Genomic DNA, 23,708 nt, shown 5'->3' with positions numbered 1-23,708 from the left:
ATAAAAAGTTATGAGAAGCAGACACCTGAAGAATAGTATTCTATTGTCATTTCACATTGTACAATATAATGCTGTGCATCTCCTGAAAGGTTACATTAAACATTCCACACATGTACGAACGATCAGACACCACATCCACACATACGCACACCTACCATGCAGAAAACAAAAATACCAATAAAATATAAGTAATAAAAAGGAGTGGCCTATCAGATACTATTTTTGTACATTGTGCCAAATACTATTTACAGCTTATAAATATATTATTGCATGTTATAATGTAATGTATGTGTAATAATATAGCTTTTAAAATGTGACTCTGATGTAAAAACATATATATTGCATTTAATGATCTGTCATGGGGTGCTGTGGAGATCATCAGAATTTCCTACAGCCTGAAAAAGCAGCAAATAAAATCCCCTCCACAGCGTACTGCCAGAGGGCAGCATACCACTAGGAACTGCTTGTGTGTGCAGCAGTCATTCAGTGGTTGACTTCTCCTTTATTTTTGGCAAACTTAGTTTTTTCAACATCTCAGCCAGTGAAATGATCTCATAGTGACACAGAAAAACCGGAAGCAGACTCATCCCCTGCTAAAGTGTGTATACTGCATACCATGTGTTCCATAACATAAATCCTCCCACCAACATACGTACTGTATGTGTATCACTGTATTATGATTGTATGCATTGTATTACATAATTCTACATTAGTGTACTGTAAGCTTAAAAGGCATTTCAAAGCAAAGGCGGTAATGGCACCGCTGCACTCTGAAACCCTTTCTTTCCAATGGCTTGCGCCAATCCACAGCGCTGCCGCTGCTGGTTGAACTTTGGCCGCAGCACGCTTTACATATTGCTGAACCCAGCAGCAAGCACAGCGTAAACCGAATTTGGTCTAAAAGGCCCTAGTCTGTATCCTTGACGTTCGCCGGATGTCTGTTTTCTTTCTATTTCTTTGTGTTGGAATTCTAAACTCCGGTGGATTTATGAGGACTATGGTTAACTGCTCCTCAGATCTCTGCAGGGTAAATCCAGACAGCTAGCTAGACTATCTTTCCAGTCTGAGTTTTCTGTCGCACGACTATTTTGCAGCGGCTCCGTGCGGAGCTTAGCGCCGTCCATGACAATTGTGATTGGTTGAAAGAAATGCCAATAAACCAGAACATATTTTTCTCCCATCCCAGAATGCTGTGTGTAGTAGCCAGACCCTCCTCCGCTTCGCAGCGTGTGGATGGTCTGGCAAAGCGAGACTAAAAAGGCCCTAACAGGTGGTTTCGTGATGTTTTGTTGTGCAGAAAGATTGTAATCAAAGGAACCAATCAGCTGTTTGATTGTAGTAATGCTGAAAATTGAACCTGCAGTAGATGTTATGGGTGCCAAACTGTGAAGATAAATGATCCAGAAATGTGAGATTTTTCTTACTTTAAAATATAGCCCAAAGGCAACCAGAACAGAATCAAGGTTTAAAGGTAAATCCAGACAGCTAGCTAGACTATCTGTCCAATCTGAGTTTTAGGCCTGTTGCTCTGACTTCCCTTGTAAAAAAAAGTCTTTTGAAAAAAAAAAAAAAAAAGAGAACTTGCCACCAAAACTGAGCACCTGCTTGACCCATTACAGTTTGCGTATAGGACTGGGCGAGGGGTAGAAGATGCTACCAGCACTCAGGCAGCAAAACTCATGCCAGGCTGCTATTCATGGATTTCTCGTCTGCTTTTATTACAATCCAACCCCACATTTGAATCGATAAACTCATTAAGAACTTTGGTTTAGATTTTAATATTGTGGGCTGGATCCTTGATTTTGTTGCAGAACTCGGAGAGTGAGGGTGAATGGATGCGTTTCAGGAGAATTAAGCCCATCTTCAGGGTCCCCTCAGGGCTGCGTCCGTTCTCGACTACTCTGTATTCTCTATCCTAACGACTGTTTGGCTCTAGGTTCAGATTCCCTGTGATTAAGAGTAACCAGTACAAGCCCTCCTTCATCCCCACAGCCATTTCACTTGTAAACTCAGTCTGGGGGAGGAGGTAGTAACCCCTCAATTCACTTGGCAAAGTGTCTAGTTTAAGTTAGCAATATGATGTGGTTTGTGTGGACGGTGATGATGGTGGTAATGATGGTGATGATGATGATGATGTCTATGCTGCTGATGGGGACAATTTGTGTTACGATGGAAGAGATGTTGGTCATGTATTCGGACATGTCTGGTCACTTTGCACTTTATTGTGGGTATTTACCCTCATTCTACCTCATTCCCCCCCTCCATCTCCTTCTGAATTGTATGACTATGTTGTTTTTCATTGTACCTTGCTGCAATACCAATTGGTGTCTGGAGACCAAAAAAAACTTGAAAGTTGAGTTTTCTGTTGCACGACTAAAACAACTTTTGAAAGAAACTTGCTAAGCTCGGTGGTGCTCCCTCTCCCTCTCCCTCTCTCTACATTATATTTATTTAAATATTTATTGCCTCATTTATTAATTTCAGAATGTATATTTCATAGGCATCTTTCTTTCTTTCTTTATCTATAATGCAATCCACGTATTTCCAATTCCACAGCCCCAGTTAATAATGCATTTATATTTGTAAACTCCAAGCTCATAATTAGATGAAGAGAGTAGTAAACTGACCTCTCTGTGTAAAATATACTCTACAGAGATCACTACTGGTTTATTTGTACATGTGCTGTAACATCTTTGTTTATGTATAGATAGATCAGATAGACATTACCAAAATAGCACAACCATCTTTCAGTTTTTCATTTTAATATCAATGTTTGGGAATGCATAACACATTTTTTTTAAAGAATATTTACATAGATATTCATAAAAAGTAGACTGTATCAAACTACTACCCTGGAGAGTATACATCTTACACAATAAAGTAATACAATACATAAAACATCAACAAAAACAATATTCTGAGAATAAAACATTGTTGTAAATTATATAAAAAAATATGTTTCACTTTATATTTTAATTGCATTTTAAAATTGGACTGAGAACAGTATCATAAATGTGCAATTTATTTTGGAACTCCACAGTGGTGAAGTCTTTTATTCTAGTACAAATACAACTCCGTATTTCAATTGTTCTGCTCATCCCAGCAACTTTTTCTAACATTATTAACATTCTCAGCAATAATAACCTGCATTCCTCATGATAACAACATTCAGCAGAAAGCAATGATCTTTTGGCTAGTGAAGCTTAAATGTAGTTGAATATGACATGAATGAAAAAGTAAACTGATGATGAATAAACCAACGTATTTTGCTGTACAAACAAATCAGCATGCTTAAAATGTGTGTGCTCAGAGATCAAGCGATATCCGAAAGTGCTGTGCTCTTTGGGCCAGTTCCTTTGCAAACTCTTGAGCCTCGTGCAGAGCTTGCTTATCTGGGAAGTGCAGCGCCGCCTTCTTGGTGGCCACAGCCAGCTGCTTTAGGAGAGCACACAGGTGGTTGCTCTTATACAGGAGGCTATGGGTGGACTCTCCACTTTGGGCCTCCCTGCACAGGGTATTCACCAGTCTCTGGCCTACCATGATCACCAGCTTACTTTGCGAAATGAAGTTCTCTGGTGGCTGGCCATCCCGAAGGCTGCCCACAAATCCCCCGATGGCCTTCTGGAGAGCGCCAAAGTAAAGCCGACAGTGCTCTGACAGGGAGGGTGGTTGAGGTTTTTCTGTGCCATTGCCGGACTCAGAGGAGTTGTTATCAGCCTAAGCAGTGTAGGAATAGAACAAAGCAGATGAAGATGGCCACATATTATGTCTTCCAGGCTACAGTGTTTCCTGTCTCTTTCTGACTACGAGGAAAGTCATAAATCATAGACATTGAAGATGGATATAAACAAATCTAATTTTCTAATAAGCAAAGGTGTTTTTTGTTTTCCTCATGCTCATAAGTAGTAAAAAATCTCGTGTTAATAGGAAATACTCACTTGTGCCGTGTTAGAGACTGATGTGGCATTTGCCTTTGGTTCCGTCTGCACTTCCTTCTGCTGCTTTTCAAAATCATTCTTAGTCTGAGGAAGCAAGTCAAAAGCAAATGAATTAGTACACACGTTACATTATTAAATATGCTTTGGGTTGCCTTGGTCAAAAGCTCACCATTCAGTTACCATAGTTACATTATTTATGATGACTGAGATGATTAGAAGCTTTTACCTGTAGCTCTACATAGTCGTTGTCATCCTCCACTAAGTCCCCTCCCTGTGCACTTCCATCAGGACTTTTCTTTGTCTCTGGCTGACCTGTGGTGTTGAGAGGCTCTGCAGCTTTCTGAGGGACTCTGAACAGAAGTTTGCCATTGGCATTGATGATGGACACCAGGCGCTTAATGTCCTCTGGAACAGTGCGCGCCACCATAACGAAGCGCTCCAGTTGATCAGGTGTCTGGACCTGCCCAGGGTCCTGACAGAGTGTATTAAGGGGCCAGCCAGCTATGTTTAGAGCATTTACTGTTTGTTGTAGAATCACACCTGAGTCTTCTACGATGGACAGCTGTTTATAGAGCCTCGTCTGAAGGTTGGCATCGGTCAAACGACGGGCATTGCCCTTAACGTCCAGGGCAAAGTATAGGAAGCAAGTCAAAGAACATGCAATCACCTCTGCTGCTTCTTTGATCTCCTGCAGGTGTTTCTCCAGATGTTCTTTGCTCCTCCAGTGACTGCTGACAAACTCCATGAGACGGGGAACGGCCTTGCAAACGGAATCCTGCAGGTCCAGAAGTTTGCGACAGGCCTCGTCCTGACTGAGCGTCACTTCTCGCAGAGGCTCGGGTGAGGATGAGCTCAGAGCCAGAGAGTCACAGGAGCTGGTGGAGGAGCTGGAGGCCGTGCTGATTCTTTGACTGTCTGCTGCAGAGAGACGTAGGGTTCTACCTCGTTTGTCGTCCTCCTGCACCAGTGACTCCCCACTTCCAGGAAGGTCACAGAAAGACGTACATGCCAGGAAGTTTCTCATTCGCTGCAGACGCACCCTGGTGAGTTCATGAGCATTGCTTGAATCGCCCCTGCACTCTAGGGGTATATGATCACCGGAAGGATCACTGAGAACTCGTGTGAGAGGTTCCTCCTGTGGGGGAACCGCATATACTGACTCCTCTGTAAGCCTCTGAGTTGGGGGCTTGTCATAAATCGGGACCCTTGGCAGCACTTTGGGTGGACTCGGGATGTCAAGCGAACTGGGTTTTGGTATATCATAAAGCGAAAGAGTTGTTCTTTGAATGGGCCAAGCACGTGCTGGAAGAGTGTCATAGAGCTGCCTGCAATTGGTATCATGGTAGGAGCCTTGGGGTGGACTTTGTTTCTCAGGACCCACTGGCACATCATAAATCCACTCAGGCTTGTGGGGGCTTGGAAGGGTACTGTATCCACCCATCATCTTCTGTTGAGCTTCCGTGGCCGAGGGAACAGGGATGTCATAGTTTGGGTCTTGATGCAAAGGTGGTGGAACTGCATACACCTGTGCACAAAAACAACATTGTCAATATCCCAGTTGTGCAGACTATAAAGGCCTTCGTTAATCCCTCTAAATGTCTGAAACTTACATAACAGTCTTCTGGATTGCTACACTTTAAACTCTCCGGAGAGTCTAATCTTTTTTCCAGCTCTGAAATTGGAATCAGTGAGTGTTTTCGTGGCAAACGTCTTAGAGCTGTTGATGCCTGCAAAAAGAACATCACAATAACAGTGAAGCAGCAGAATATCTACAAATAGTCATTGTGTTTGATGCATTTTGTTGTGTACATTTCCAAGAGCTCACAGTGGAAAGAGAAACTTGTCTTGCTTGGCTTGGAACATCGTAAACCTGCCCTGTTGGACTGGACGCCATGCTGAAGAATGAAGCCTGCAAACAAGACAGTCAGGCAGTAATATTAGGGTTGACTGGTAACACTTGCATTGCTTTGATCATAGCTGCATCGACCCCATTGACCTCTGCATTAACACATTTATGGGGACAGTGTTTGCTCTGAAGCCTGTTGAGAGTGCCGGAGAACCCCATTATGCATGCACTTTGCCAATTAACGCAGCTCTATAATAGAAACCATGCTGCTCATTGAATATTAGGTAGCTACTGCAGAAGGGAACAGGACTCCCCTGGAGCAGGAGAGGAAATGGTGAACATGTGGGTTTATTTCTCCCCACCTTCTGCCGCACAGGCACCCGTACAGACACTTCTGTCTTTCTAGGGTCCCTGGCGGCATGAGCTGCTGTTTGCAGTTAAAAGTGTCTGAAGTCTGTGTCTGTTGGTCTTTTAAAGGCCAATAAAGACCCCGGTGCTGCATGCCTGTCCCATGGAGAGGCCCCTGGTCCCCATCTGTAAGCTCTTTTGCCAGCAGGGGTTTCACAGCATTACATCTCTGCACCAGTCTACTTAAACTTTAACCCCTAAGAAGTAGACAGACTAACATCTACAATTACTTATTTTTTGGCTCTTTTCTACATACATTCAATACTTCAAAACAATGTGTACCTTTTTTCCCTTAGGTCCTTGTGTGCTGTGACTAAGTGCCGGCTGGACTGGACTTTTTGAAGCTGATAAAGGTGTTGATGGGACCTTGTAGATCATGTCCATGCGTTCATAAGCTGGGCTGCTAGAGAGTCGGGGTACACTCGGGATCTGGTAGATATTTTGCGTACTGTCATTAGTTTCAGCATCAGTTAATTTGGGTTTTTCTGTGTCGTGGCTAAACGAGCGTGCAGTGGTTCCAGTTTGTGGTAAAAGCTGCAGTCTATTTGCAGGGGCCAGACCATGCCGTCCATAAAGAGAACACATCCACCATCCGCTGGTGCCAGCCACGTTTTGATCTATCACCATGATGATGTCCCCTTTTCTGAAAGCCAGCTCATCTGCGCACTCGGCAGTGTTGTCATACAGAGCCTTTGCAAGTTTGTTCTAAAAAAAAAACAGAGAAAATGGAAATATAGATTAGATAGTAAAACATAGCTGTAAGCGGATAGTGTGAGGCACATTTTCAACGTGCAGCATGGTCAGTTCTTATATTATAATTTGCACAGTACGGATTCACATTTAGATGGAAGTTATTGAAACTGAATGTTTTGCTGCTGTAGGCCTATGACATTTCCTTGTGCAAAATGTTGCTACAAGCGGAGTTCTCATCATATTCACAAGGAAACATTGCACATTAACACAAACAGTTGTCATAAAGTCACTCTTTCCCTTATTGTTAAAGTGATTGTGAAACTACAGGAAAAACAAGGTTAGAGCTCTTTTTGTTCTTTCTTTCCTCTGTATTTTCACTTCCTAATTTTTGTTCTGCATTGAAGTAAATGGAAAACAAGTCTAGCAGGCTTGTGAGCACCTTCATCACTCCAAAAATGCATCGCACTACATATTTTGAATCTAATTTGTACTCTGAAAATCAAAGAATTTTCACTGATTAATATGCATGTTTCCCTGTGAAGTCACTGCCACGTTTTGAACCATTTTAATTGTGCAACCCATAAACTTCCCTGCTCTTTTCTGTATGTGACAAACCTCAATCAGATTGGGCTGCATGCAATGACCATAAACACTATGAGCTTCTTTTGTTTCTGGGTCCACATCTTTGGTGTGGTGGCTTCTCAGAAGAAACAAGCTGTTAATGGTTCAAGCCTCTAATCCAAAACCATAAGACAAAGCTTGGGTAGCTTGTGGTTTGACAAGAACAAAACATTAATGTCCACACTTATCTCATTTTAATGAGAAAATCTATGGTTCGATGCGATGTGAACCAACTGTGTAGTTTGGGTGTCATGATGTTGCTTATGCTGACTACTTCATGTTTGGCAAAATCTGCTGTCTTCTGTCTGACTACAACATTGTTTAATGTGATGCACAACACAGGTTTCAACCTGCAATAAAACTGGAATGCAGACAAACTGTGACTGCAGTGCATTCTTTATTTATTCATTCTAATAATAAATGTACAAAAATACTGTGGGCGAAACACAAATACATATGCGACAACGGAAGTGAGTGTGCTGTTAACAAACGGAGCTGCGGATGAGGCCCGTTTCAGAAAACAAGTTTAGTGCATTTTTAGCGCAGTTTGTTATCTGCATGAATAAAAAAACAGGGTTGGTTTATGCATGTTAGGCATAAAACGTTTTTTCTTTCTCAAAACATGGCATTTCATTTTGTCGACGATCCCGTTGATGAAGAAGCTGTATTACTTCACAGGGAGTTAAATATACCTTGGGAGATGATATTGAGGCCCCGACTATAGATGCATTTTCATTTCCAGATACTAGCCTACCTATTTGAGTGGTATCGTTTCGGACATGCTGCTCGATGGTGTTTTAAGCCCCCAACGTCTCCTTCCAGGCAGCGCAGCGACCGTTGACTTTAAGGCACCTAACCCTAACCTTAACCCTAACCCAAACCATAACCATAACAATAACAATTGCCTAATTGACTTCAAGGCAGCACTGCGATTGTTGACTTCAAGGCACCTAACCCTAACCTTAACCCTATCACGAACCATAACCATAACAATAACCATTGCCTAATCGACTTCAAGGCAGCACTGTGACCATTGACTTCAAGGCACCTAACCCTAACCTTAACACTAACCCTAACCATTGCCTAATCCTAGTGCCTTCCAGGCATCGCTGCCTGGAAGGAGACGTTGGGGGCTTAAAACACAGATAAACGGACATGCTCTACATCCCAGCACATTCTTTGTGTCACATTACGTTTGTGTCACAAACGGCAGTTTTCTTTACAACACTGGTGATGCGGAGCATATTAGTAAAGCCACTGTATAACAAAGCGCCGTCAGAAGAGTGTGACTCGCTCTGAAACGTTTTTTGAAGGTCCAATGTGTAGGAATTTCTCCCATCTAGCGTTGAGATCATAAATCGCAATCAACTCTCTCACGCCACGCATTTCAAAGTACGTGCCAGGGCCGGGAAGCTACGATACCCATTAGCAGCACCTGTGAGGTTATCATGTGACACCGAAAATGCGAAAGGCGGAGCAGTATGTCCTGTATGTCCCTTACCGGCTAATGTATTTCAAGATGGCGCATGAATATGGAGCGTCTACCCCAGTTCATGCGAATGCAAATGTGAAAATTTCAAGCCAAAAGGAATACTTGGAATTGATGGTGGTGGTAAATATTCATGAAAAAGGACAAGTTTGTGAACGGGCAAAACAGATTTTGATAATGAACAACTAAACACGTTACACACTGGGCCTTTAAAAGATTTTGTAGTGTTCCCTGGACACAAACCAGTAAGAGCCATTAAAAAGGAGTTCCACAGTATTGCAGGTGAATGATGTCAACCCTTTGAAATAAGAGATTATGAATTATAATTCTGTTAATGATGGTGCTGCAGCCTCAGAATGGGATTAGTAGGCCTAGGACTTTTTCGCCCGCAGGATTGCACCTAAATTAAATAGATTGTAGGTTCAATACCATTTCACCAGTAATATTATACTTATGATTAAATATGAAATGAATACACTATATTGGAACTTACGCATTTACTCTAGCAGCAATTTGCTTTTTTAACGAAATACATGTTCAAACTCTGTATAGGTGCGCACGAGTATTTCCGCCGACCAGATTGTTTGTGGTTGTTAACATGTTGTTACCATCATGCTATTGTGGTGGTGCACACACTTAACTCTGAGTGAACCTACTCTGAGTTGATTGAACCAACTCAAATCAGCTGTTCTGGAACCGAAAACTCAAAGAGTTTCCCATCTCAGGGTAAATCAACTATAGTCATGTGAGTTACATGTTCGCTACGTCACAACTTATTTATTATGCTTTATTATTCATTTTGCGCATTAACTCTTTTTCGAAAAAGGCAACAAAAAAACAAACAAGCGAGCATAAAAACTTTTTTGCGAATTTGAGGATGTTTTTTGCGATACTTGAAAATGCGCATAAAAATATGTTGATGAAAACCCTACTACTGACACACGACAACAAATAGAACGATGCTTCTCTGGGGAGTCCTTTTTTTTTCGCCCAGCATATTTCCTTGGATTAGGATGGCACCAAGATCTTAGTTGCAGCTGTCGCCGTGGTCCTGCTGCACTCCCTGCTACACCCTGCTACGCTCTGCGGTGCCCTGCAGTGTCCTGCTGCGTCCTGCTACGTCCAGCTATGCTCTGCTGTGCCACGCTACATCCTGTAATGCCCTGCAGTGCCCTGCTATGACATTAACTACTATGACTACCATTTGTAGTCACTGTTCCATTATCTTTATTGTGACTATTATTGCCACTGTTCATCACATCCCCAACCGGCACCGTCAGACACCGCCTACAGAGACAGAGCCTGGGTCTGCCGAGGTTTCTTCCTAAAAGTAATAAGTAATAGGGAGTTTTTCCTCGCCACTAAATGCTTGCTCTTGGGGGAATTACTAGAATTGTTGGGGCTTTGTATATTGTAGAGTGTGGTCTAGACCTACTCTATCTGTAAAGTGTCTTGAGATAACTCTTGTTATGAATTGATACTATAAATAAAATTGAATTGAATTGAATCCTCCATGCTTCTTGTCACAATATATCATAAAATATGATACCCCAGTGTTTGCTTATAACAGACATGTCTGATGTGTTTAGAGGTGTGTGTGGTTATTCTGTAGCAGCATTGCTGTCATTTGCATGTGGTTAAATGAAGCTAAACTCCGTAAAACTCAGAGGCTGCACATGGGTCAACCTTCAAATGGCTGAAGGAGCAGCTTTACAGTATACAGTGCTGTGGACAACAGATACTGTAAGATTTACTCATATTCATTCATAGATCAATGCAGACTGATTTAAATAATAACAAATTTAATTTGTAAAGCACCTTAAAAGCTAGCGTACTCAATGACACCATGTGGTAAATTACCACCGTTCCTGCCTTAGCCACACTTCTACTTGACTTTTGATGCTGTTTTAAAAGCATCTGGAGAGTGTTTGATACTAGTAGTGTGGTTGCATTAGTACTTTGTTTTCTCATGCTGATAAAATCATCAGATCGGCAGCGAAGAGAAGCTGCACCAGGAACAGGCGTGGTACTCAGACATTCTTTATGCTGCATATTTAAATCCATTTAAAACCTCCGACCTTTTTGCAGCTCTCCTCATCTGGGCACCAAAACACCGTGCAGGCAAAGTCTTTTTTTGCAAGTCCAACTAAAGTCTAAAGTCTCTTACGGTTGTAATGGGCACTGCAAAGCTTTATTTATCTAAGGAATTCAAAGCATGTACTGTATGTAGCTTATCAGTTCAATTTTCTAAGCACAAACGGACATTTGGAAAAACAGAAAAATGGGTTCAAATATCCAATTTTTCATTTTTTTCCAACTTGACAAATTAAAAAATTGGATCTTTAAACTGTTTTTCCAATTTTCTATTTTTTAATCAGAGGATCACAAATTGAGAAAATTACAAAATTGCATCTGGGCTCCAATTATTCAATACTGCAATGGTATTCTCTTCCTCTACTTTGTGGAATATGCAGGTCATTAACTGCATATGGAACAAAAAAAAACAAACTGATAGACTTTGGGGTCAGAGGTGCTTGCAACTGATGGTTTCGAGTGGGGGGGGGGGGGGCGTAGCTAGGCGGAACGAGGGAGAGAATACCATTGCAGTTTTGAATAATTGGAGCCCAGACACAATTTTGTAATTTTCTAAATTTCTGATACTCTGAATAAAAACAGAAAATTGGAAAAAAAAAGATCCAATTTTTTAATTTGTCAAGGTGGAAAAAAATGAAAAATTGGATATTTGAACCCATTTTTCTGTTTTTCCAAATGTCCGTTTGTGCTTAGAAAATTTAACTGATAAGCGTTACACTGACCTATCATCACTCCTTTATCTATTATATTGATTGATAAAGGAGCATTGATCAGTTGCGGAGTATATGGTCTAGTACTGTAAAGTGTCCTGAGATAACAGTGTCTGTTATGCTTTGACTCTAAAACTAAATTTGAATTGAATTTAAACAGGCTATTGCAATGCCATATGAAAAACACACACAATGAAAACTTTCCTTTCAAGTTAGTAACTGTATTTTGCCTTATAACATGAACATACAGCTACAGTATCGACCAAGTGAGATCCTATTTAAAGAAGAAAGGACTTTCTTGTCTATCACTATAGAGTCCTGCAGGAATGAGTCACACAGAAATAAGTTAGAAGCCTTTTTTCAGGCAGCGCTGCCTGGGAGGCACAAGGATTAGGTAATGGTTAGGGTTAATCTCAGAGTCAAGTCTCCAGTTGAGTCCATGTCGCAAACTCAAGTCCCCATCTCTAGGGGCAAGAAAATACCAAGCTGTCAGAGTGCTGCTTGTGCTGGTCCCCGAGTCTGGGGTTTGAATATATTATACACACATTCATGCAAACACTGTGGGAAATACTGTCACACAACCTTAAAGCTACTTCAGGGGTTAGAAGGGAAACAGGATGTCATTGGTTAACCATTTCAAGAGCTTCCTCTTTGTGATTTAGAGAGGAAACTCAAACAGACAGTGATAGTTATGTATCTTTGTCTCTTTGCAAATTAAATTGTGTCCTCTGGAATTTAATGTATGCAAATTAAAACTACCCGATTTATCAGTCATGTCATCATGCTTTAGCTCCATGATTCATATCACATTTTATATCATACACTATCTTGTCATGCATCTGCGGCACAGCTCTGTCTGGTTGTGGTAGACATCGTCATCATATTATTTGATGATTACTGATGCATTAACATATAACACGATTTTTAATGCTGTAGGCATAGTGGAGCTAATTTATACTTCTTTATATGTAGTTTGTTTAATTAGTAACAACATTGTTAGATAGATAGATAGATAGATAGATAGATAGATAGATAGATAGATAGATAGATAGATAGATTTTTATTTATTAATCCCGAACTGGGAAATTACTGTGTTACAGCAGCAAGTTACAAAGACATACACACTCACACACACACAGAAAATAAAAGAAATTTACTAGAAATAATAAATAGTATATTTTTTGTATTTTCTTAATACATGTATTTCTTATTAACATTGGGAAGGTATTTGTTACATTCCACCACTGACATATGAAGACAGATCCAAGGCACTATAGGAATAATGGTACGGACAGACCCTTGACAAAACAAACACACCACCCTCAGCTGATGTGTGTGTGTGTGTGTGTGTGTGTGTGTGTGTGTGTGTTGGCTGAATCCTCCACAACAAAGAGCCCATTCACCATCAGAGCCCAACACACTCAGCACCTGTTGGGATGCAGCCCCCCCCCCCCCCCAACCCCCCACCCACACCCACACACACACACACACACACACACACACACACACGCACACACACCAAGCCTCAGCAAACTCCCTGCCTAATCCTCTGGGTCATGCAACAGACATGCAAGTGAAATGGGGTCAAATGACAGTCAGCGAGCGTACAACCAAAGATTTATGTTGTTGTACTTTCTCCTTGGAACCATCAGTATACACTAACCTAAGATGACATCAGCAACTGATTGGGTTCATGATCATCACTACAAACTCTGCCTGTGTTACACTCATCCATCATGTGTGTGTAAAAAGCTTCAAAAGTTTCAGTGCCTGTAGTGGGCCACACATTAAACCACAGCGTATCATTTGAGCTGATTATTGGTGACACTTTACCTCGGTTACACTGCATCCAGATCTAATATATACTCACTGAATTCAGGTCATGTGTGCCGCGTGCCTGCATGTTTATCATTGAGTACAGTAACAAAGTCAGATTCAGCTGTGACTCTGTTGGATTCCTGCACACGCCTGCCTGTGCAGATCAGCCTTCTGACAGCTGGCCTTCAGCACTTTAAATGCACAGCTGTTTTTGCCTCTCCCGTCTCTCCGCTCCATCCTGTTCACAAATTAACATCGGCCCGTCGGACGCAACGCAAGAAATGCTGATAAAAGTTGGGGATAGGAGCTTCTGTTTGGGCCAAATGAAGCTACTTCAATAATAACGCCGGATTATTGTTTTCATGACAATTTTTAACTTGCGGTTATATGATGTCAAACTGTTACACCAAACACTCAAGTAGGGCTAGATTACTGTTTTAACTAAGTGAGTCATTGTTTACTAAAAGAAAACTGTGAAAAATGCCCATCACAACTTTCCAGACCCTCAAGGTGACATCTACAAATTACTCTTGTGTCCAACCAACATTCCAAAACCAATTTACAATATGATATGATTTATTTCTTTGATTTCTTTGATATCTTTTATTTTGAACATATAGTATAATAATCAAATAGTAATAAAAAAAACATTTAAAAAATAAAACTCCATAATTTCCAGTACTTAAAGACCTTTATTTACACATGCAAAAAGGAGTAGGAAGAAGTAAAACTTATGTACTCCTACCCCTTTATGCCCTTTCTATCCTATTAAATGAGTTAGCTACAAAATAATAAGTCTACAGAGATAATAAATCTGTAATCAATGAAAATATATATTCAGAAGTTCTATTCACATTCATATATTTACCCATATACAACAATAACTATACACATACCACAAATTGTTCAATATAAGCCCAGGTTATTAATTGCACTGTGTTTCTCTGTACCACATCATAATTTATGATGATATATGAGGAGAGAAAGTGCACATTTGAGAAGCTTGATGAATGAATTGAAGCAGGACAACATAACTCCACTGTGGAAATGACAGGATGCTAAATGCTAATTGGTACCGTAATAGTAGCACAAGTAGATGAAGCCAGAGAACTGACTCAGTGATGAACAAAAGATCAGAGACTGATCAGAGCACAGAGCCAGCAATCCTGGCTTCAGTGTCAGAACACTTGGACATGGGACTGCAGGGCCAGGGATCGATCCAGCAACCTTTCGATTGGTAGACGGCCGCACTAACACCTGAGCCACAGTTAAGTTTTTGCTTAAAGCGGTTCATCAATTATCAAAATAGTTCTTAACCCTCCTGTTGTCTTCGGGTCCAATTTGACCCATTTTCAAAAAGTTTCTACATCACAAATTTGGGTTTCTTTTAACCAGATTGTCAAAGAAAATAACGTGGATGGTTCCATACAACGCTCTTCACAAGTAAGTACACTCTTCATTGAATTTGGGTGTTTTATTCTAATTTATAGCATTTGAAAAAAAAAAAAAGAAGACAAAAGAACGTTGAAAAAAGTGACAAAAATGTCAGAAAAAGCTTCAAAAATTGGAGGAAAAAAATGGACAAAAACATACAAAAAAGTGACAAATAAATTGGAAAAAAAATGACAAAAAAAATGGACAAAACAGCAGTGTCGAAAACGAAAAAACAAAGTTGAAATTTTTTATTTTTTATTTAAACGACGGGAAGACAACGCAAGGGTTAAGTGACTCACTGAAAGGTTGTTGTCCTCAGTGCATGGGTAAATATTCTGCAACCTCTGATGTGCATTAATCATGAATTTTGTAACTGCCCTACAGAATGCAAGTCACCCTTTTTTTTAAAAGAGCAATGCTGTTTGGTAACTGCAAACTTTCCCCCAAACAATCAGAGAGCACCTGTAGAGACACTATTGAGTCGACAAAGTCAGAGCACCCAGTCCCAGAGAGCCACTGGAACAGGAACCAGTCCCCGTGTGGGAACGACACCCTCTGACCTTTGTCCCCCCCTGACAGCCTGGGCACAACCTCGGGGTCAGGTCAGCACCTCATCCATTATCCATCCAGACACATGCCAGGCACAGAAACAACACCCACAGTGCTGCTTAACAGATCTGTCACACATGACTAAAAGTTCACTCACATTTAGAAAAATGTTCATTTTCCCAGACAGAGCGGCGGTGATCACGATGAGGCAGAACACACAGTTGAGATAATCCCTTTTCTTGAATTTGGACAGGAAGTCAGCCTGTAAATATGACATATTAGACTTTCCCACAGTATCTTAGATACAGAGACGGGGGCAGGGGAGAGACGAGGAGGAGCCACTGGGACAGACAGACAAACACCGGGAGAGAGAGAGAGATTTCGTTTCCCTGTAAATTATTTTCTGACATGTTGGGAATTCGTTCCCGGTCAATCAATTTTATTATCTTGAAAGATCCTCAGATGTGCTCCATGGAAAATCATCTCTTTCATCCCAAAGAACTCCAAGAGGAGGCTGCGTGGCAGTGACACTGACTCGCTACGGCTGCCCTGGTATTTCCTGTATGGGAACTGATGAAAACTATGTCACAATCTCATAAACAAATGCACACAAGTGATGGAAATATCCTCAGACATTCCACACACCAGCTAATCTTCTTATTACAATATACGACTAACACAACAGTCACTCGACTTAATAAGTTTCAAAACTAAACAAAAATGACTATTAAAGATAGATGAACCGATGGAATCTCCAATACATTATTTTGTTCTTTTCTGGAGTCTTTGGACTCTTAATGTTGATAAATGATAAATATGTCCTTTTGACTTATAGCAACTAAAGCTGCAAAATGCACTATGATCAATCCCCTCAGTGGTGGGGGCGCCTGGTTAGCTCACCTGGTTGAGCGCGCGCCAAATGTACAGAGGCCCTTGAAACAGCGGCCGCAGATGGGTTCCTACCTGCGGCCCTTTGCTGCATGTCATCCCCCTCTCTCTCTCCCACTTTCCTGACTTAATCTGTCCTATCAATACAGGCAATAAAAGCCAAAAACATAATCTTAAAAAAACCAAAAAGACATACACACATATATATATATATATATATATCAAATCAAATGCCCGTGGCTAACTTATATATATATATATATATATATATATATATATAATATATATATCAAATCAAATGCCCGTGGCTAACTTTGGAAAACTACTAGCCACAGTGGCTGTTGAGCAAAAAGTTCATGTCAAGCCCTAAATGTGTGTAGCCTAGTGAAGTGCATACAAAAGTCCATTTGAAGCGATATATTACCAAGGCATGCATATAAATACAAGTATATCCAAGACACATTCGATGATCGTGTCACGCAACTGCTGAATCAAGAGTACTGGCCCTTTCTTGGTTCAATTCAGGCACTGAAGCTTATAGTGGCTAATGTTAGCAAACGCTCAACAAACTTCAGTTAAATCAATTCTTGGCTCTTTGCTACTAATGCTATTGTTATACTATATTTCACATTTCAATGGTTTCATGACAGAAGTCAAACGAAAATGTAATCATTTCACCTATGAACAAATGAAGACTGTGATATGGACCTTTGATCTTAGATGATTTATAAGCAGATACTGTAGATGTAAAATAAGTCATTTATTGAATTACATTTTGTATACAAGCAAACAGATGGAAGTAAAGTAAGTTCTATACTGCATTACACTGCTGCAGAGTTCACTAGGAGTGACTATGAGTACAATTTAGAACAAAAAATTTCACCAGAGAGCACTGGAGCAGTATTTGGAGGTTTTAAGAGAAGTAAGAAAGACAAACTGATTCAGCTTAATTTTAATGTGCAATAATGGTCTGAGTTGAAACAAGAGTTCCAACATGTTTGTCCCAACAAACACAATGAGGAGTAGTGTAAAGGCTGTTTTATGCTTCTGCATCAATTCCACGCCGTAGCTTCGGTGTTGCTCCTACGGCGTTGTGACCCTTTCGGAGTTCTGCGTCGGGGTTGCTTTTCATCATGGTGCATTTCACCGCCATAACGCTAGGGGGTGATAAGTCTGAGGTTATTTGCGAGGTGTCTGCCATTCAGTTTATGTTATGTTAGCAAGCAAACTTTAGCACAAGCCGAAGTGCTAGTTTCAAAGCGTTACTGACATATAGACACTTTACCCCGTCATTGTAACCAAAATATGTCTGAGTTTATTTGCAAAGTTTATGTTAGTGAACTAGCATGTTGCTACTTCCCACAGTAGGCTGCTTGAAACACCGACTATCAACACACAGGACGAGTTGACCAATCACAGTCCTTGTGGTGTGTGTCGCCTCGATGCGAAGTTAAATTTTTTTGGGGGGGGTACGCCGTTGATTCGACGCAGAAGCATAAAACAGCCTTAAGATGCAGTGTAGTGACTTATCACTTAATAAGATCGGAGCAGACTGCGTTGAAGAGCTTCAAATATTTATATCTGATGAAATATGGAATAATGCCTTGGGTAGGGTAAATGGGTCAACATCATGTGCTCGCCTTGATTCTTCGTCTTGCACATTATTCTCGTGCATGATCTACCCTAACGTAAATGACTTATGTGATCGTTGTCACACAGACGAGGCAGACCATTTTTGGTGTTCTAGGGGAAGGTATACAAATGACAAGTAGACTAAAAGATCTGTTTGCCTTTGCAGCTCTTCTTGCAAAATCGGAACAGCCACCCAAAGCCTCGGCTTGGATGAACGACCTAATGCTATTTCTAAAGTTAGAAAAGATTAAATATTCCATTAGAGGGTCGAGCCACAAATTCCATAAGAGATGCTATGGTGTTTTATTTTGAAAGGCTCCCGAAAATTAAGCCGGAACTGCGTCCTCCATAACTAACCCTGCTCCACTGTTTGAGCTAGCAGCACACTGGAGTATAATGATAAGAACTGATGGTAAATTAGCCTATATACTTGTACATCCAGAGACTTCCTTTATTCGTACCTCTAAATATGTATGTATATTTTATTATGTTTTTTTTTTTTATTGTTACCTTATTTTAATATATATTTTATTTATTTACTTTAAAGTGTCCATATTATGAAAAAATCACTTTTTCTGGGATTTGGGATGTTATGTTGTGTCTCTGGTGCTTCCACACACATACAAACTTTGAAAAAAATCCATCCATGCTGTTTAGAGTGAGATACGGTTTCTGAATGTGTCCTGCCTTCAGTCTCTGGGTGAGCTGTTCAAAATCGGCACGGCTTGTGACGTCACAAGCCGAAACGAGCAGGCTAACCGCAACCATTAGCTCGTAGCGTTAGCATGCTAATGCTAATGCTAACGCTAGCATGCTAACGCTAGCATGCTACCTCGTTCTCAATAGCAAAGCACTGCTACAACACACACAAGTTCACCATAATCTACAAAAGAACTACTTACATGTGCGCCCTCATTTAGAAGTCTCCCAGCTAATCCTGCCTTGTAACTGACCGAAGTCAGCCTTTCTTTTACTGTCTATGGAGCTAGCTAGCTGACATGATCTACATCTGAGCTACTGGGCATGTGCAGTGCAATCAAAGATAGTACAGAAGAAGAAGAAGAAAAGAGGTCTCACTCTGTAGCTAAAACAGAGACCAGCTGAAAAGAGGTTTTTTGAAAATTAAACCATGTAAACCTATTCTGGTACAACCTTAAAATACAATTATGAACCTGAAAATGAGCATAATATGGCTGCTTTAACGCCTACTTGTTACAACACCCTGTATATATGTTGGAAATAGGTACTTCTTTTTTTTCTTCCTGTATAACTATTACTTGCATAGGCAGTATGTTGGGGGTGGGGGAAGCAAAAAAACAAACAAAATGTTTGTTGCCAAATGTCTGTAAGCAATTGCTGTTCTTTTTTGCAAATAAAAAGATGTATAAAAAGAAATACAAATATACAAACTCAACTGCAATTAACTACATTTTCATAAATAAAAGATTAATGTTGCTAACAAGTGACCTTTTGACACAGCCACATCTCACAAAATGTTAAAAAAGAAATGAAAAAGATGCAGTGTAGTGGGCAGATGTTTTGAGGAACAGCAGATAAGGTATCTCACTGCTTACACCCTGCTTTTATTTAAACCCACACTTCCTCAGTCTCATCTCCTGCCATGTGTCACACTCGACATATTCACCATGTGCTCTCTGTTGCTTTACAGTGACAGTGTTTCTCCCTGCACAGACACAAACATCATCTTTACCTGTGAATGTTGAATCAAACTGTGTTACTTTAAACATTTGAAAAGGACTACTTTCATTTTGAGACAATACTATAATAACATTATACAGATAGGCGAGGTTTGGCATTTCCTATGAGCCTATAGAGAGCCGAAGTCACGCCCTTGTACTTCCGGACCATGGGATCTATCTTTTGAAAAAATATGAACGGGAGTGAATGGGGAGAGGCACATTTTTATTTTTTATCCCAATTGAATTTGAGCCATGGATTACAAATATGATGTTCGTCAATTTAAAAGATATTTTTTTCAACTGAAGAAAGTCTCAGTTTATTGTTAAACTGTTGAAGTATAAGACTGTGAAAATGCATAATTAGAAAGACTACGCACTTCAAAGTCGCATTGGATGACATCTCGCTGAAGCTACGATGTCTGTGTGTATCGTACCAGGGGTGTAACGTTACTCAAACGAGCTGAGGATCTTGCTTGTTCTTTTGCTTATCTGCTGAAAACACTTCACTGGGTAAAACACATCAGGTAAGATAACGTTACATGTGTTGTGGAACAGAGCTAAGCTAGCTAGCTAGCAAGTAAGTTGAGCATCAAGCTAGGTGACGTAAATTGTGTGAGACAAGAGATGTAGTTCACTGAGCGGTTTCACACAAAACTAGCTAAGTGGTCGTATGACAAACCTACGGCTAACTGAGACTTTCTTCGGTTGAAAAATGATCTTTTAAATTGACGAACATCATATTTGTAATCCATGGCTCAATTCAAACGCGATAAAAATAAATAATTTGCCTCTCCCCGTTCACTACCGTTCATATTTTTTTCCGAATTAAGGTCCTGTGAGGTCCACCAGAAGGGGATACTCCACTTTTGACTCTAACCATAGACATATATAAAATGGACCAACAGATCCCGTTGCTCTGGACGGAGACCAGTGAAGGATATTAGAAGCACTTTTCCGGTGATGGCTGAGTGTCACTGCACAGCCTCCAACTGAGAGAGACGATGTAAATGTGACGTGAGCAACCTGTCTGAAAGTTGTAAGTCTTCTGGTAGCTGTACCACGAGAAATCTCCATCATTCCCAATCTTGCAGAGACGGAGACAATGGACAAATAGAGTCACTAAACGCTTCAGATGTAAAGTTATTCACTGTCAAAGTGGCACCAAAATGAATGGCAGTCAATGGAATGCTAACGGGAGGTGATGGCTTGGTAGCATCAAAATGGCGCCATAGGAGCTACGCGTTCCGGGGAGAGGCTTACCCCCTTGATTCTAACATGGTCGGATTTGGAAACGTACATCCCTGCAAATCGACAAGTGATGACACACAATTAGCAAACTCCATTCGCTGCATGCACTTCCAGTCGGCGGAGCTGTGTTGATAGAACTCGGCAGTGTTTGTCTCTCAGACAAAAAGTGGAGGATTTTATTTCAACACCACAACTAGGAACAAGGATATCACTTAATTGACTGATTTATTTGCATTTTTACATCAATGCTAACGACAGCTCCGACATTTGCTACACGCTCCCTCACTTGGGCGAGAGAAGTAGAGTGACAGCAGAGAGAGCGGAGAGGGCTTTATGGAGAGAAAAAAATACATATAGGCTGCTAAATATATAACTATTTACCTCCTAAAAACAAACAGTGCTTGTGTGGGTGTGGGAGCTCATCTGTCTCTGGCTCCTTCATCACTCAATATGTCCCACACTGGCTGTTAGTTTATCAGTAAACCAGTTTAAATGGGTGAAATGTGATAAATTGCATTGCAGGTTGATTTAAGGTGTGCAACCCTACATTTTCTGCCTGTGCCCCTAAACGTTTTTTTTTAGTTAGGAGCTACAGTGCTCCTAGTGAAAAAAAGTTATTCTGGAGCCCTGCAGTTGTAATACAATCAACTCGAATACAACTCTCGGTGGGTGTGTAACTACGAGCGACACCTTTCACACTACAAAGTCATTTTATCGTTTGTCAATGTAAAAATATTGTCAATGTAAAACTTTGAGCAGCTTTAAAAAGCAGACTTTAGGGTCTCAGTCCTGCTTTCCAGCTAACCCTCCATTCAATGGTTGTGGAATGCCCCGGTTACTGTGTAATATGTATGCATCCATGTATTATTACTGGATGACGCAGGACAGATGGAGAATGAAACCTTTGTTAATTTCCTTGGGTGGGATGTGAAGAGGATAGCGGCGTCCTGCTGTGTAAGCCGTCATGACTGTCTACTGACTCCTGCTCTCAGATGATAAAACAGCAACACAGCACACGAGGCATCCCAAAATAGCTCTCAATGATCTAAAAACAGAAGTAATTCCAATACAAAAAAACCTTGAAGAACAGGAAATGAAGATGCGTAAACCGATCAGTCATCGACCAAACCAGTCATGTTTTTTTAAAGAAGCGATGTATAAAATGAACTCAGTTGCATATTTGCTTTGCATGGAAAAAATGTCAGGATGATGCATATCCTTTTCCTCCACTGTGAGCTACAGATAGGACCTGGGAAGATTATGCTTTGCTATTACATTAATGTAATGTCAAGGCTTTTTAAACATTTTCCACCCAAAGACCCCACCCCCCCACCCCAAACCAAATAATGACTGGGCTGGTAGGCCCCGATCAAGTGTAGCTATTGCTGGGCAGAGTTATTCTGTACTTGTAATCATCAAATGATTCAATCCATTGATCAAAGCTAGTCATAGAAAATGTGTGGATAAACTGTAGAAGAGTCGGACCTGCTCGGATTCTCTTGAACTAAATGTAATCTTTTAATTCCATCTGCTGCTGGCTACCTTGCAGTATTTAAACGTGCCTAAAGTCCCAATTATGCGTCTCTGAGCAGCCTGTGTTGATCATCTCACTTCTAAAGGCTTGTGTGTTAATGAGGCTCATAAAGTATCTCTCTCAGCTGGGTCAGGTTACAGCCTACAGTAGAGCAGGTCACAGGGGCTGTATAGAAATAGGCGGTAGCTGACGCTGCAAGTTAAAGTGAAATTCAAGCAGGTGGTCTGCAGGGACATTCGCCTGGACAAGCAACAGATACACAGTTTACATTCAAAACTGACATTATGAATGATTCAAAAAACAGCAACGTTTAACTGAAGTTATTGTAATTTGGTCAAAGGCAGCTGCACTACTCACCATGGTTGTTCAGCAGTTGTGTTCAGTGTCCACGCAGAGAAATAAGTCCGTCCACAGAGGCTCAGCTTTCAGTGAACCATCTCACCGTGTGTGTGTGTGTGTGTAGAGCTGTGTGTGTCTCACAGCATATTGTCTGAGCTGTCACTGAGAGCCACTCTGTTGTACACGCTGGGCGGAGTATCTCAGCTCTATGTCACTGACAGAGCTGCTTTCCTGCAACCCCATTGGCCGGAGAGACACCCCCTTCTCTGGTAGCTGCCCCACCCCACCAGCTCCATGCACCCCCTCCCACTCCCCCGTCTATCTAATAAAGCAGAAGTACATCACTTGTCATTGGTTTACTTTTCCTACTAACTGAGGGGATTTTGTCGTCATCTTTTTTGATTATGGTTCCTCTTTTCTTATAAGTCTGAAACATTCCTCCACATACGTGACAGATTTATTAAGTTTGTTTGAAGCAGAAATTCTTGTGGCTTTACTCGTTGTCTGGACAACACAGACGGCAGCGTCTGAGAGAGCTAGGTTGGGGGTTGGGGAATGCAGATGGGGCAGGGCGACCTTCACAGTCTGTGGGGTGCAGGCTGGACTCGAGAAGGAAATCAGCAGCTTTTTCTCTTTTTCAGATTCTTTTTTTTAAGGATGTTACTAAACACAACAAAGTTACTAAACACAACACACTAAGTTTTAGGATTAAAATGCAAGATATTTTTCTCAACAGAAAACTAATCCAACATTAAAAGCCAGACTGA

The 23,708-nt window shown here is 40.9% G+C and overlaps 1 protein-coding gene across 1 annotated transcript; it reads right to left on the bottom strand.

Moving 5' to 3' along the window:
• Positions 1–3,122: 3,122 nt before the first annotated feature.
• On the bottom strand, positions 3,123–23,135 carry cass4 (Cas scaffold protein family member 4). The gene is made up of 7 exons (XM_031300216.2): positions 22,960–23,135; positions 6,475–6,897; positions 5,764–5,847; positions 5,549–5,665; positions 4,165–5,463; positions 3,939–4,022; positions 3,123–3,717 (listed from the first exon to the last, which is right to left on the bottom strand). The coding sequence occupies exons 1-7, from the start codon at positions 22,960–22,962 to the stop codon at positions 3,307–3,309; spliced, it is 2,421 nt and encodes an 806-aa protein (XP_031156076.1). The 5' UTR covers positions 22,963–23,135; the 3' UTR covers positions 3,123–3,306.
• Positions 23,136–23,708: the final 573 nt, after the last annotated feature.

The sequence above is a fragment of the Sander lucioperca genome, chromosome 6 (assembly GCF_008315115.2).
Source record: "Sander lucioperca isolate FBNREF2018 chromosome 6, SLUC_FBN_1.2, whole genome shotgun sequence".
Taxonomy (NCBI): Eukaryota; Metazoa; Chordata; class Actinopteri; order Perciformes; family Percidae; genus Sander; species Sander lucioperca.
The sequence above is the reverse complement of the archived record's forward strand: the minus strand, read 5'-3'. Positions and strand labels throughout refer to the sequence as shown.